We start from the raw sequence: 13,452 nt of genomic DNA, 5'->3' as shown, positions 1-13,452 counted from the left end.
AGAGAGTGCGTCTTAGGAATTGATAATGGAAAGTAGGGAGATGGCGGATGAATTAAATGGACATTTTGCTTCGGTTTCACTATAGAGGACACAAGTAATGTCCCGGAAATAGCTGTAAATCAGGAAATAGAAGGGAGGGAGGAACTCGGAAAATTACAAGCACCAGAGAAATGGTATTGAGCAATTTGCTGGGGCTGCGGGCTGACAAATCCCAGGGAAAAATTTTCCCCTGTTTGGTGGGGGGGTGGGGGATGGGGGCGGCAGGTGGGCGCGTCTCCGATCGGCGCCCCCATTTGGGGGCGTGACGACTGCCAAGAAACGTTATGTGCTCCCTGTGCGGGCGAGGGGGGGGAATTCCCTCAGCCGGGAGTGCGCTCTTTCGTGCATGCGCGCAAAGGAGCGCACTCATCTCCCTGAGGCTAAGTGCTGCCTCAGGGAGATTGGCTCCAAATTAAAATTTGTAATACAAATGATAGAAAAATTTCCCTGACATGTCCCCTCATGTGACACTGTCACATGAGTTGGGACATGTCCATAATATCTTTATTAAAAATTTAAATACCCTCATGAAACCTCACTCCGCCCGTGGATGAGGTTTCCTGCTTTTTCCAAAGCCCGTCAGAGCTCCCGGCCTGCCCACCAACCTTAAGGTTGGACGGGCAGGTCCGTTAATGATTTTAATTAGTTTTTCAATGGCCTCAATAGGCCGTTGAGAGGTCAGTGGGTGCGCAGCTGACTCGGCTGCACCCCCACCGACCTGAAAATGGAAATGACATGGGGTGACGTCGGGAGTTCCACCCGACATCATCCCGCATCATTATACGCGTTGGCGAGCGGGCCCCGCCCCTGCTCGCCGACCGGAAGATCCTGCCTCAGGTTTGGATGGACTTCACCTTAAGGCCTTGAAAGAAGTGGCTAGTGAAATAGTTGGTACACTGGTTTTAATTTTCTAAAATTCCCTATTTTCGGGGAAGGTTCCATTAGATTGGAAAATAGCAAATATAGCTCCTTTATTCAAAAAGGGAGGGAGACAAAAAGCAGGAAACTATAGGCCAGTTAACCTAACATTTGTCATAGGGAAAATATTAGAAGCGGTTATTAAAGATGTTATAGCAGGACACTTTGAAAGATTCAAGGCAATTAGGCAGAGTCAACATGGTTTTGTAAAAGGGAAATTATGTTTAACCAATTTATTGGATTTCTTTGGAGGAGTCACGTGTGCTGTGGATAAAAGGGAACCAGTGGATGTACTGCACTTAGATTTCCAGAAGGCATTTGATAAAGTGCCACATCAAAGGTTATTGCAGTAATCCCTACATCAAAATGTATGTTCGTAGGAGTTGGAATGTTTCATTACATTAAAGGTGCAGTGTAAATATTAATTGTTAAGATGATCTCTTTGGCATGATGTACATGTCCAATATATTGATGTTGTGACTGTAATCTTTATTTTTCTTGCTGCAGGTGCATTTATATATATTTCCTCTGAAGCTGTTGATGAGCATAACCTTTTGTGCACCATTTACAGATACATGCATGCTCATGTGGAAATACACTGAGGTTTTTATTGAAGGCTCTTTCATCTGAAGCAAAACCTGACAACTCCTGGATATGGACACTTTGATACTAATCCTGCAACCAAAACCTACTAAGAGAAATTGATACCGTTTGGAGAACTATTGCTGGGATTTATTATCTAATTGCTTGTGCAGCAAACTCTGATCACGGAGGATTGGGTTGAATTTTGCTTGTGAATCCTGTAGTAGTAGCAGTGCTTTGTGCTTTCTGTATCACCACCTCCCCAGACTCCCCACGCCCACTCTGTGCTACTAAAGAACGGAATGAAGGGAGTGATGGATAGTTACCTGGACCTCAGTTTCCTGACAGAGGATGAATATCAGGCAGTCGTGAAAGTAATTCAGAGGGATTCTGAACTCAAGGAAAGAGACAGTGAGCGAATCAGGTGAGACCCTTGTTTATCAATCTTCATTCACTTAGCAGCTGGAACTTGATCTGTGTTGATAATTGTTCCATGTTGTAATGTAGCTCTCACGCCTACATGCGGGTGTATGCTTGCCATCCTTGAGATATTACTAGGGGCTCTAAAGAATGTGTATCTGAAAATCCTCCCATTGAAACATAGGTTTTGGCCTGCAGCAATTCTTTCTGTTTTCGTCATCATAATTCATCACAAGTTCTTCCTTAGCTTTTCATGCTCAATTTTCTAAATTCTAATAAATCCATTGCCAACTTCAGATACACAGAAATAGTCTTAAAACATAGAATTCAAAAATATTAGTAGCATATTGAGATGCAGCAACAAGCTTTCTTTCTAACTAAAACTTTTCACCCAATGTTACGTAGGTGTGTTTCACTGCCATTTGCTCATCTTGATCAATTTGGTTCAGCACCACATCATGCAGTGCATTTCCTTATGTATTACTGGATTGTTGAGCTTTTTGGAAGTATACTAGTCCATTGACATTTCAGCACAGGAGAGGTCATGTTGGCACACTGTACTCATTTCTCCAACAGAGACTCCTCCCAAAAGCAGTTCCATTTCAAAGATCAATGACTTGAATTGATGATATAGAGAATTCTGCCCAAAATATTGGTACCTGGCAACCTTTTATCTTTGCTCTTTAAAGTATAAAACAATGAGTGACTGAGGCAATGATTATGTAAAGCTATTTTGTTTTTATTACTGGGAATTCCGATGTCTACACTTATTGTTTCCCAATATTAAACAATTACAATGCAAATGATTTGAGTTGAGTTTAGATAATTAAGATGTGGCTCTTGATTGGCTCAGTCACCCTATTGCTGGTTCCAAAAAAGTGTTACCTCTGTTTTCCCAGCTATGACCCAGTAATCAAGTTCTTCAAAACATTTAATATGCCAATCTAACTTAGTAAGTGATTTAAGGCACTCCCCAGATTTGGCTGCAAATGTGTCGCACATTGTTTCAAGGGCAGATTGGAAATGTTATATTTGTAAACAGTGCACAATCCACACACGACTGTCAGTGAAACAGCATATTGTTAGATTCATTATAAGCTATTAAGGTGATTGCAGATGTCGCACTGTTAGAGATGGAAGGCAATCTTAAAATACTGGCACTTCTGAACTTGAAACCAACTAGCACATTATATTGCAGAAACCTTGCTGATCATACAGCTCTTAACCTTTGAGTCTATGTATAGCAATTAGGCTGTTAGCCTTAAATTAATCTATCTCTTAAAAGACTGTTTCAGCAATATCATGCTGGTAATAACACACTGATCAGAATACTATCCAATTTATTGCATGCACTACAATGATAGTTTTTAAAAGGTTAGCTTCATCCACCAATGAAATTTTAATAAGATGTTTCCTGTGTATGAACAGTTCATAGATCACCCTCTCAGAGCTATTCACAATAATCCTTCGCACATGGCCTTGAAACATGCTCTAAGTAAACAGTGTGCCTGTACCATTACACAGCTGTGGCTCAGTTCATAGCACCCTCACCTTTGAGTCAGAAGGTTGTGGGTTCATGTCCCACTCCAGGACTTTGAACAAAAAAAAAGTCAAGAACTGTGAATGTACTCGAAAGAGTTACACAGAAATCTTCAAGTTCTAACATCAAGATAGCCAAGGTTGACTTATGAATTTTCGTTTCTGATTGTCCATTACTTGTGCAATAATCAATGTGCTTTCAAACCTGCAAAACGCTTGCTCCGCTCCTTCCTCCTCCATTCCAGTCTTCTTGTAAAGCTTCCTGCTTGATTAGAAGATTCTATGACACTAGAATGTAACCTTTAATGTGAGAAAACTGAATACTATTTGAAATTGTTTGAAAACCCTCTCTGCTCTTGCTTCAGGACAGCACAGAAATCTATTCAAGATGAAAAGAGAAGGAAGTTAGTTACTGGGCAGTGGTTTGATGAAGTTAAAGCAAAGCGTTACCGGAATTCTTTACTTGGAATGGAACTAATCAAGGCCTCAATACGGGGAAAAAAGCCCATAACACACGGTAAATTATTGCAAGAGCATTCATCAATTGAATCCCTCAATATTTTAACTTTGTACAACACACATGAGATCAAGTGACCAATAATGCATTTTGATGTAAGTTGTATATTTTCTACAAGCCATATGAAGCTTACCTTTTCTAAAATTTGTTTTTAAATGCAATACTGAAATGATATCTTCATACAAAATAAAAAAGCAAGCGCATACAGTGCCCTTCGTGATGTCAGAAATATCAAAGTGTATCATAGCCAATTAAGTATTGTTGAATTGTAGTCACTGTTCTAATGTAGGAAATGCCAATTTGCATTCAGCAAGATCCCACTAATAGCAATTAGATTAATAACCAGACAATTTGTTTAAGAGGTGTGGTTGAAGGATAACTGTTAGCTAGGATGCCATGCCCCTCAATTAGTACTGGGGGATCTTTAATATCCACTTGAGAGGCGAGACTTGTTAGCATTTCATCCAAAAGGCATCTTACTAAATCTTATGGGCCTGATGAATAATGTTGTTTTAATTCTTTTATAAATTCTTCTTTTGGTTTCAATATCATTGACCTTTCCTGTAGATCTATTGGGAGTAGATGAAAGTTATAATTTGGAAGCAGGCCACCTGGTCCAATTAGCAATTATTTTCCATGTTGTTCTAATTGGTATTTATTCACCAATTCCCATCGACCCTACTTTCCTCCATCCACCCATCCATCTTAATCTTCAATGGTTGAGAGTCTGTGCCTCAACTATTAAGCCTAGAATTGAATAGCACAGCCTCATAATTCCATATAAAGAAATTTCTGCCGCCCTCTTCTTCTAAATCTCTTGCATTTAATTTTGTATCTGTGGCCCCTCATTCCTGTCATCTCAGCCACTGGAAAGAGTGGCTCAAGGACTGGTGTCAGAGAAATGGGTTTCAATTCATGGGGCACTGGCACCAGTACCGGGGAAAGAGGGAGCTCCACTGTTGGGGCAGCCTTCACCTGAACCGTGCTGGGACCAGTGTGCCGGTGAATCATGTAACCAGGGCTTTAGGGAGGGCTTTAAACTAAATAGTTGTGGGGGGGGTGGGGGGAGGTGTGGGAAATGGATGGGCGAGCGGGGGGATGGATGGGCGGGCCGGGGGGTGGGTTTATGTAAGGGGAGATTTGACAAGTTGAAGAGAAAGGACAAGGGGCAATAGTGCAGGGTAGCAATGTACATAATGATAACCAGAGTGCAACATGAAGGGACAGAGCATACAAACATGAGTGCACCAGCAAATAAGGTCAGATTAAGGAAAAATGGTAAAAAGGTAGAATTAAAGGCTCTTTATCTGAATGCATGCAGCATTCATAACAAGATGGATGAATTGATAGCACAAATAAAAATATGAGTATGATATGATAGTCATTAGAGAGCCGTGGTTGCAAAGTGACCACAGCTGGAACCTGAATATTCCAGGATATTTGACATTTCGGAAGGACAGAAAGAAAGGAAATTGGGATGGAGTGGTTCTGTTAATAAAGGATGAGATCAATACAGTAGTGAGAAATCATCTTGGTTTGGAGGATCAAAATGTAGAATCAGTTAAGAAATAGCAAAGGAAAGAAGTCACAGGTGGTAGTGGCTTACAGGCCCCCTGACAGTAGCTACACTGTAGGACAGAGGTTTAAATCAAGAAATAATGGGGCTTGTAAGAAAGGTATTGCAATAATTGTGGGAGATTTTAGTCTTCACATAGTTTGGACGAATCAAATTGGCAAAAGTAGCTAGGTGGATGAGTTCATAGTGTATTTGGGGTAGTTTCTTCGAACAATATGTTCTGGAACTAACCATAAAACGGGCTAATTTAGACCTGGTAATATGTAATGAGATAGGGTTAATTAAAAGGGTATGAAGATCAAGTTGGCTAAAGTGGAATGGGAAAATGGGTTAAAACAGTGCTTCCCAAATCTTTTCCTGATGTGACCCCCACCCCATTTTAATGCCTCAGACTTCATGTGACCCCAGAATGAAAATTGATAGTGGAAGGGGTCTGGGGTGGCGGGTGGGTGGGTGGGGTGGGGGGGATATGGAGGTTAGAGAGTTGTTGATTGGAGGAGGGTTGTTTTGCAGGGAATATTTGTTGTCCGGGGTGGGGTGTTTAAAATTGCTGAGTCTGCCCTGTAAAAAGGTGGTCCTTAAATTTTTTCAGGCTGCGGTAGGAGCAGCAATTGGGCCTCAGAACAGATAATTAAACCATGACCACTGACTGACATTACGGGCATTTAAAGGGACCTCGCAGATGTCAAAACTTGCTCTGAACTCCACAGCTGCCATTGCTCCTTGGGAGTCCGCGACCCCAAAACCATGTCCAGCGACCCCAGCGGGCGTCGCAACCCACAGTCTGGGAAGCCCTGGGTCAAATGGGAACCCCTAGGTTAATAAGTAAGACAGTAGAGAATCAGTGGGGCAGACATTTAAGGAGATTTTTCATAACTCTAAACAAAGATATATTCCATTGAGAAAGAAGGACCGCACGAGAAAGATGTACAATTTGTGGCTAACTAAGGAAGTTGAAGATGGTATCAAATTGGAAAAACAAGGGCCGGGATTCTCCAGCCCTATTGCGGGTGGGACCTGCCGCGGGCGAGGTGGTGCCCCAGCCAGAAGTCCATTGACTTGCGGTGAGACTGGAAGATCCCGGGGGCAGGCGGGTGCGGAAAATCCCGCCCAAGATGTGCAATGCAGCAAAGACTAGTGGTAGCCCAGAAGATTGGAAAAAATTTAGAAATCAGCAGAGGATGACTAAAAGAATAATAAAGAGGGAGAAATTGGAGTACGAGAGAAAACTAGCAAGATACATGAAAACACAGTAAAAGCTTCGACAAGTATGTGAAAAGGAAGAGAGTAGTTTAGTGTTAATCCCTTAGAGGGTGAGACTGGGACATTTAATAATGGGAAACAAGGAAATGGCAGACACTTTGAACAAGTATTTTTTATTTGACTTCACTGTAGAAAACACAGAAAATGTTCCAAGAATAGCACAAAATAAAGAGGCAAAATGATGGGAGGAACTTAAATCATGATCACCAGAGAAAAAGTATTAGGAAAACTGATGGGACTAAAGGCTGACCAGTTGCCTGGACCTTGAGTTCCCTGGATTGCTTGAATCCTAGGGTCTTAAAAGAAGTTGCTGCAGTTTTTAATGCATGCATTGGTTGTAATCTTCCAAAATTCCCTAGATTCTGGAAAGGTCCCAGTGGATCGCTTTTCAAGAAAGGAGGGAGACAGAAAGCAGGAAATTGTAGGCCATTTAATCTAATATCTGCCATTGGAAAATGCTAGAAACCATTATTAAGGGGGTAGCAGCAGGACATTAAGAAAATCATGATACAATCAGGCAGAGTCAACATGGTTTTGTGAAAGGGAAAGCATGTTTGACAAATTTGTTAGAGTTCTTTCAGGATATAACAAATAGGGTGGCTAAACTAGTAGATATCATGTATTTGAATTTGGAATATCAAAAGACATTTGATAAGGTGCCACATGAAAGATTATACACAAAATAAGAGTTCATGATGTTGGGGGTGATATATTTGAATGGATAGAGGATTGGCTAACTAACAGGAAAACAGAGTTGAGATAAATGGGTCATTTTCAGGTTGCCAAACTGTAACTAGCCAAATGTGCTGATGATACAAAGATAGGTAGGAAAGCAAGTTGTGAGGAGGATACAAAAGGATATAGATTGGAATAGTGAATGGGCAAAAAATTGGCCGATGAAGTATAATGTGGGAAAATGAGGTTGTCCATTTTGGCAGAAAGAATGGAAAAGCAGAATATTATTTAAATTGAGAGTACAGAATGCTGTAGTACAGAGGGATCTGTGTGCCCTTGCACATGAATCACAAAATGTTAGCATGCAGGTACAGCAGGTAATTAGGAAGCCAAATGGAATGTTGGCCTTTATTGAGAGGGGGATGGAGTATAGAAGTAGGGATGTCTTGCCACAGCTGTACTGGGTATTGGTGAGACAGCACCAGAGTACTGCTGTAGTTCTGGTCTCCTTACTTAAGGTGGGATATATTCACATTGGAAGTGGTTCAGAGAAGGTTCACATGGCTTTTTCATGGGTCTTATGAGGAAAGGTTGAGCAGGTTGGCCTATAGTCATTGGAGTTTAGAAGAATGAGAGGTGATCTTATTGAAACATGTAAGATCCTGAGGGAACTTGACAGAGTAGATGCTGGGAGGATGTTTTGTCTCGTGGCGGAATCAAACCAAGAGCACAGTTTAAAAATAAGGAATCTCCCATTTAAGATGGAGAATTTTTTTCTCGGTCACCAGTCTTTGGAATTCTCTTGCACAGAGAGCAGTGGAGGTTGGTTCATGGAATATATTCAAGGCTGAATTAGACAGATTTTTGATCGACAAGGGAGTCAAGGGTTAAGAGAAGTTATGATGGAGCAGGCTCGATGGGCCAAATGGCCTACTCCTGCTATTGCTTATGATCTTACCCTGACAATTCTTTTCATAATTTTAAGCACTTCTATCATTTGGCCTGACATCTCTTTTTTATAATGAGGGAAATAAAACAATTTTTCATGCTTTCCTCCGTATTTGTATTTTATCACACAGACGGTAAGCTAGTGAATCAGCATTGCAACTTTTCTAAAGCCTTGTGAAACTCAGTACCACACAGTTGAGGTTGCAACGAGCCTTTAAATAGAATCAACATTATCTCTAGGCTTTTATATTCTATGCCTCTTGTGATAAATTCTACAATCCCATAAGCCTTTTTTTTTTTACAGCTTTATCAACCTAAGTGCTGCCTTTAATGCCCTGTGAACCTATACCCACAAATCTCTTCCATAGCACTGAGCCAACTTCCATTCAGAATATATTTATTGTCTTTTAATCAAACTGAATAATCTCATACTAACTAAAATTGAGTTTTATCTGTTGCTTTTTTGCTCATTTCTCTCATCTTATCAATCTACTTTTGCAGCTTACTTTGATCTTCTAAAAGTTGGTATCATCTGCAAATTTAACGGCCTTCGTCTAAACCTATATCCAAATCACTGAAATGCACCATGACCAGAAGTGGCCCCAGTACAGAACTTTGGAGCACCACAGCCCACTTCCAAGTACTCCAAAAATTGCTCTTGACCTCAATGCGCTCTTTTATTCCCTCTCAAAAATGAATGACTTGCATTTATGTAGTGCCTTTCATGACTTCAGAATGCCCCAAAGTGCTTTACAGTCAAATGAAATACTTTTAAAGTGTAGTTGCTTTTATAATGTAGGAAACACAGGAGCCAATTCACTCACAGCAAGCTCCAACAAACAGCCAATGGTCAGATAATCTGGGCTGGATTTTCACTGAGACAAGATGACTTGGGAGCCCTTTAAAAATGGTGGGCGGGTCCAGATTCCAGGATTCCTGAACCCATTCTTGGGGCTTCCGATTTTCTTTTGAAGGTGCAGGCTGGTTCAGGTCAAAAGCCTGCACCCGCAGTCCCGACCTGGGCAGCTCCATTGCGGGAGTAGGCATGGGCTAGTCCTCCTCAAATTTCATGGAGTTGGGCCGGGTTTTCAATGAGTCATGGTTCATGGCACCTTGAGGCATCATGAACCATAGTCTGCATGAGGGGGTCTTTTGAAAGGTAAGTTCAAAAGGTCCCCCTCATGCCCCCCCCACCACTCTAATGCCAAGCTGTGCACCCCGCCCCCCCCCCCCCCCACCCCTGTAGACAGAGCTGTCAATTAAGCAGCGTTTTCTCTGTGGTTCAGGTGTTTTAGTACTATAATGGATGCCTGGGCTCTCAGCCAAGAATACATAAGTCTTACTGAAAACCCAGAAATCCACTAGCCTGCTGAAACGCCTGAGCCACAGAGAAAATATTGCGTGATTGACAGCTCTGGACCTCTGATCGATGCTGTTAATTTGGCAATGTTTATTTTCACAAGATTGTGAGGTTTCATTGAAACATAGAAAATAGGAGCAGGAGTAGGTCATTCAGCCCTTCGAGCCTGCTCCCTCATTCAATATGATCATGGCAGATCCTCTATCTCAATGCCTTACTCCCACGCTCTCCCTATACCCCTTGACACCTTTAGAGTCCAGAAATCTATCTATTTCTTTCTTAAATATATTCACTGACTTGGCCTCCACAGCCTTGTGTGGTAGAGAATTCCATAGGTCCACCATCCTCTGAGTGAAGAAGTTTCTCCTCATCTCGGTCCTAAATGTTTTATCCTGTATCCTAGACTGTGACCCCTTGTTCTAGAGATCCCAGCCAGAGGAAACATCATCTCTGCACCAGTCTGTCCACCCCTGTTAGAATTTTATATGTTTCTACGAGATCGCCTCTTATTCTTCTAAACTACAGTGAATACAGGCCTAGTCGGCCCAATCTCTCCTCATATGACAATCCTGCTATCCCAGGAATCAGACTGATGAACCTTCGCTACACTCTCTCTCTGGCAAGTATATCCTCTCTTGGGTAAGGAGACCAAAACTGCACACAATCCTGTAGGGGCAGAATTTTGCCCTTGGCATGCGGTCTTGGCAGGGGCGGTCAGGAAGCCAACCGCTGCCTGTGATCGGCACCACACCGCGATTTCACGCTGGTGGGCCAATTAAGGCCCGCCCAGCGTGGAACGTGAGCGGCAGCGCTCAGCACTGCCTATGCGGGCGGGGGGAGGAGGGCGAGCGGGCCTCGTGCAATCTTCACGCATGCACGCGAATGAGTGCTTCAATCTCCCTGAGGCATATAAAGAATGCCTCATAAATAAGGCACACAAAGAAAATAAAAATGTCATAAAAATGTCTCCATGTGGCTATATCACATGATCAGGGACATGTTTTTAATTCAAGTGTAAAATTTTTATATGATTTTCATTTGTTTTAGGAAATCTCATCCCGCCCATGGATGAGGTTTCCTAAAAATGCAAAGGCTGCTTGGCTTTTTTGCCAGCTTGCCAACCGTTAGGTTGGACGGGCAACGTAAATTTGAATTTAATTACCTTTTTTAATGGTCTTAACAGGCCTTTAAATTGTCAGTGGGCGCTCTGCCGATTCCAGCGCGCGCCCGCCAAATGAAATATTGCGGGACTGCACGATGATGTTGGGACGCTCGCCCAACGTCATCGCACGTCATTTTACGCTCGGCTGGGTCGGGTGCATGTGCGCCCACCCGCCAAGCTTAATATTCTGCCCCAGGTGTGGCCTCGCCAAAGATCTGTACAACTGCAGCAAGACATCCTTGCTCCTGTACTCAAGTCCTCTCGCAATGAAGGCCAACATACCATTTGCCTTCTTAACTGCTGGCTGCACCTGCATGCTTGCTTTCAGTGAGTGGTGTACAAGGCCACCCGGGTCACTTTGTATATCAACATTTCCCAATCTATCACCATTTAAATAATACTCTGCCATTCTGTTTCTCCTACCAAAGTGGATAACTTCACACTTATCCACGTTATACTGCATCTGGCATGTATTTGCCCACTCACTCAACCTGTCTAAATTGCCTTGAAGCCTCTTAACACCCTCCTCATCGCACACATTCCCACCAAGTTTCATGTCATCAGCAAATTTTATAAATGTTACATTTGGTTCCCTCATCCAAATCATTGATATATATTGTGAATAGCTGGGGCCCAAGCACTGGTCTCTACGGTACCCCACTAGCCGCAGCCTGCCACTCCGAAAAAGACCCATTTATTCCTACTGTTTCCTGTCTGCTAGTCAATTTTCAATCCATGCCAATATATTACCCCAAACCCATGTGCTTTAATTTTACACACTAACCTCTTAAGTGGGACTTCATCAAAAGATTTCTGAAAATCCAAATACGCCACCTCCACTGATTCTCCCTTATCTATTCTGCTCGTTACGTCCTCAAAACAACTCCAGTAGGTTTATCAAACATGATTTCCTTTTCATAAATCTATGTTGACTTTGTCTAATCCCATTGATATTTTCTAAGTGTCCTGTTATCACATCCTTTATAATAGATTCTAGCATTTTCCCAACTAATGTTAGGCTAACCGGCCTGTAATTCTGTTTTCTCCCTCTCTCCTTTTTTAAATGTGGGGCTACGTTTGCCACCCTTCAATCTGCTGGGACTGTTCCAGAATCTACAGAATTTGGAAGATGACAACCATCGCATCCACTATTTCCATGGCCACTTCCTTTAGTACCCTGGAATGTAGATTATCGGGCCCTGGGGATTTATCAACTTTCAATCCCATTAATTTCTCAAGCACTATTGTTTTAGTAATACTAATTTCCTTCAATGCCTCCTTCTGACTAGACCCTTGGTTCCCTAGTATTTCTGGGAAGTTATTTGTGTTTTCCTCTGTTAAGTCAAAATTGAAGTAGTTGTTTAATTGCTCTGCCATTTCCTTGTTCTCTATTATAAATTTTCCCGTTTCAGATTGTAAGGGGCCTACATTTGTCTTCACTATTCTTTTTCTTTTTACATACTTATAGAAGCTTTTATGTACCTTGAAAGTTTACTCTCATACTCTATTTTCTCATTTTTTGTACTATGGCCCTATTTGCTGCTAGCCCTTGTTTCCTCTGCCATTCACTTTTGCTTTCTACTTTTCTGTCTTTCATTCCTATCTTTGTTTCCCTCTCTTGTGTTAGTGCTGTTGTGGAGGATTTAAACTAACTCAGCAGGGGTGTGGGAACCAGGAGAGGATATTAGAAAGTAATGCCAGGGTGCACGAAATGCTGGGAGAGGCAATTAGCACTCAAATAGAGAATAGTAAGTTAATAGATGGAGTTGGAGTAAGGGAGCAAGAAATGAAGTCTAAATCAGGGTTACACTGCATGTATGTGAAACAGATTGCCTTGTGGGTTTATGATGTTGTGGCGATAATGGAGACCTGGCTTAAGGAAGGGCAGATCTAGATGTTAAATATTCCTTGTTCCAAGGTGTTCAGAAAAGATACGAAAGGGAAAAAGAGAGGAGGGGTGGCATTTTTGGCTAGGGAAAGTACTGCAGCACTGGAGAAAGTGAATGTGTCAGAGGATTCAAGGACATAATCGATTTGGCTCGAGCTAAGGAATAAGAAGGGTGCAATTACATTGCTCGATGTAATATATAGATCACCAGCTGGTAGGAAGGATATAGAGGAACAAATCTGCAAGGAAATTACAGAGAGGTGTAAGCATCATAGAGTAGTTATTGTGGGTGATTTTAATTACCCCTTTATAGATTGGGATAGTGGTAGTGTAAGGGGCAGTGAGGGACAAACATTCCTAGATTGTTTTCAGGAGAATTTCCTACAGCAGTATGTGTCCAGTCCAACAAGAAAGGAGGTACTGCTAGACCTGGTTCTTGGGAATGAGGTGGGCCAAATAGATCAAGTGACAGTGAGGGAACATTTAGAGAACAGTGATCATTGTATCATAAGGTTTAGAATGAGGGTGGAAAATGATATTGGTCAATCCAGAGCAAGAATAATCA

At 42.0% G+C, this 13,452-nt stretch overlaps 1 protein-coding gene across 5 annotated transcripts in view; it reads left to right on the top strand.

Moving 5' to 3' along the window:
* LOC144683879 (uncharacterized) overlaps positions 1 to 13,452 on the top strand; it is a 135,881-nt gene that overhangs the window by 32,587 nt on the left and 89,842 nt on the right. For 4 of the 5 annotated variants that reach the window (XM_078547420.1, XM_078547419.1, XM_078547418.1 and 1 more), the window contains exons 2-3: positions 1,465 to 1,963; positions 3,864 to 4,015. In XM_078547420.1, coding sequence (XP_078403546.1) covers positions 1,842 to 1,963; positions 3,864 to 4,015 — 274 coding nt within the window. In that variant the 5' untranslated portion in view covers positions 1,465 to 1,841. The remainder of the gene's footprint in view (positions 1 to 1,464; positions 1,964 to 3,863; positions 4,016 to 13,452) is intronic. The other variant, XM_078547417.1, reaches the window with a different exon arrangement.

Source organism: Cetorhinus maximus, chromosome 8 (assembly GCF_964194155.1).
Source record: "Cetorhinus maximus chromosome 8, sCetMax3.hap1.1, whole genome shotgun sequence".
In the NCBI taxonomy this organism is placed as follows: domain Eukaryota; kingdom Metazoa; phylum Chordata; class Chondrichthyes; order Lamniformes; family Cetorhinidae; genus Cetorhinus; species Cetorhinus maximus.
Note: the sequence above shows the minus strand (reverse complement) of the source record. Positions and strands in the feature narration are given on the sequence as shown.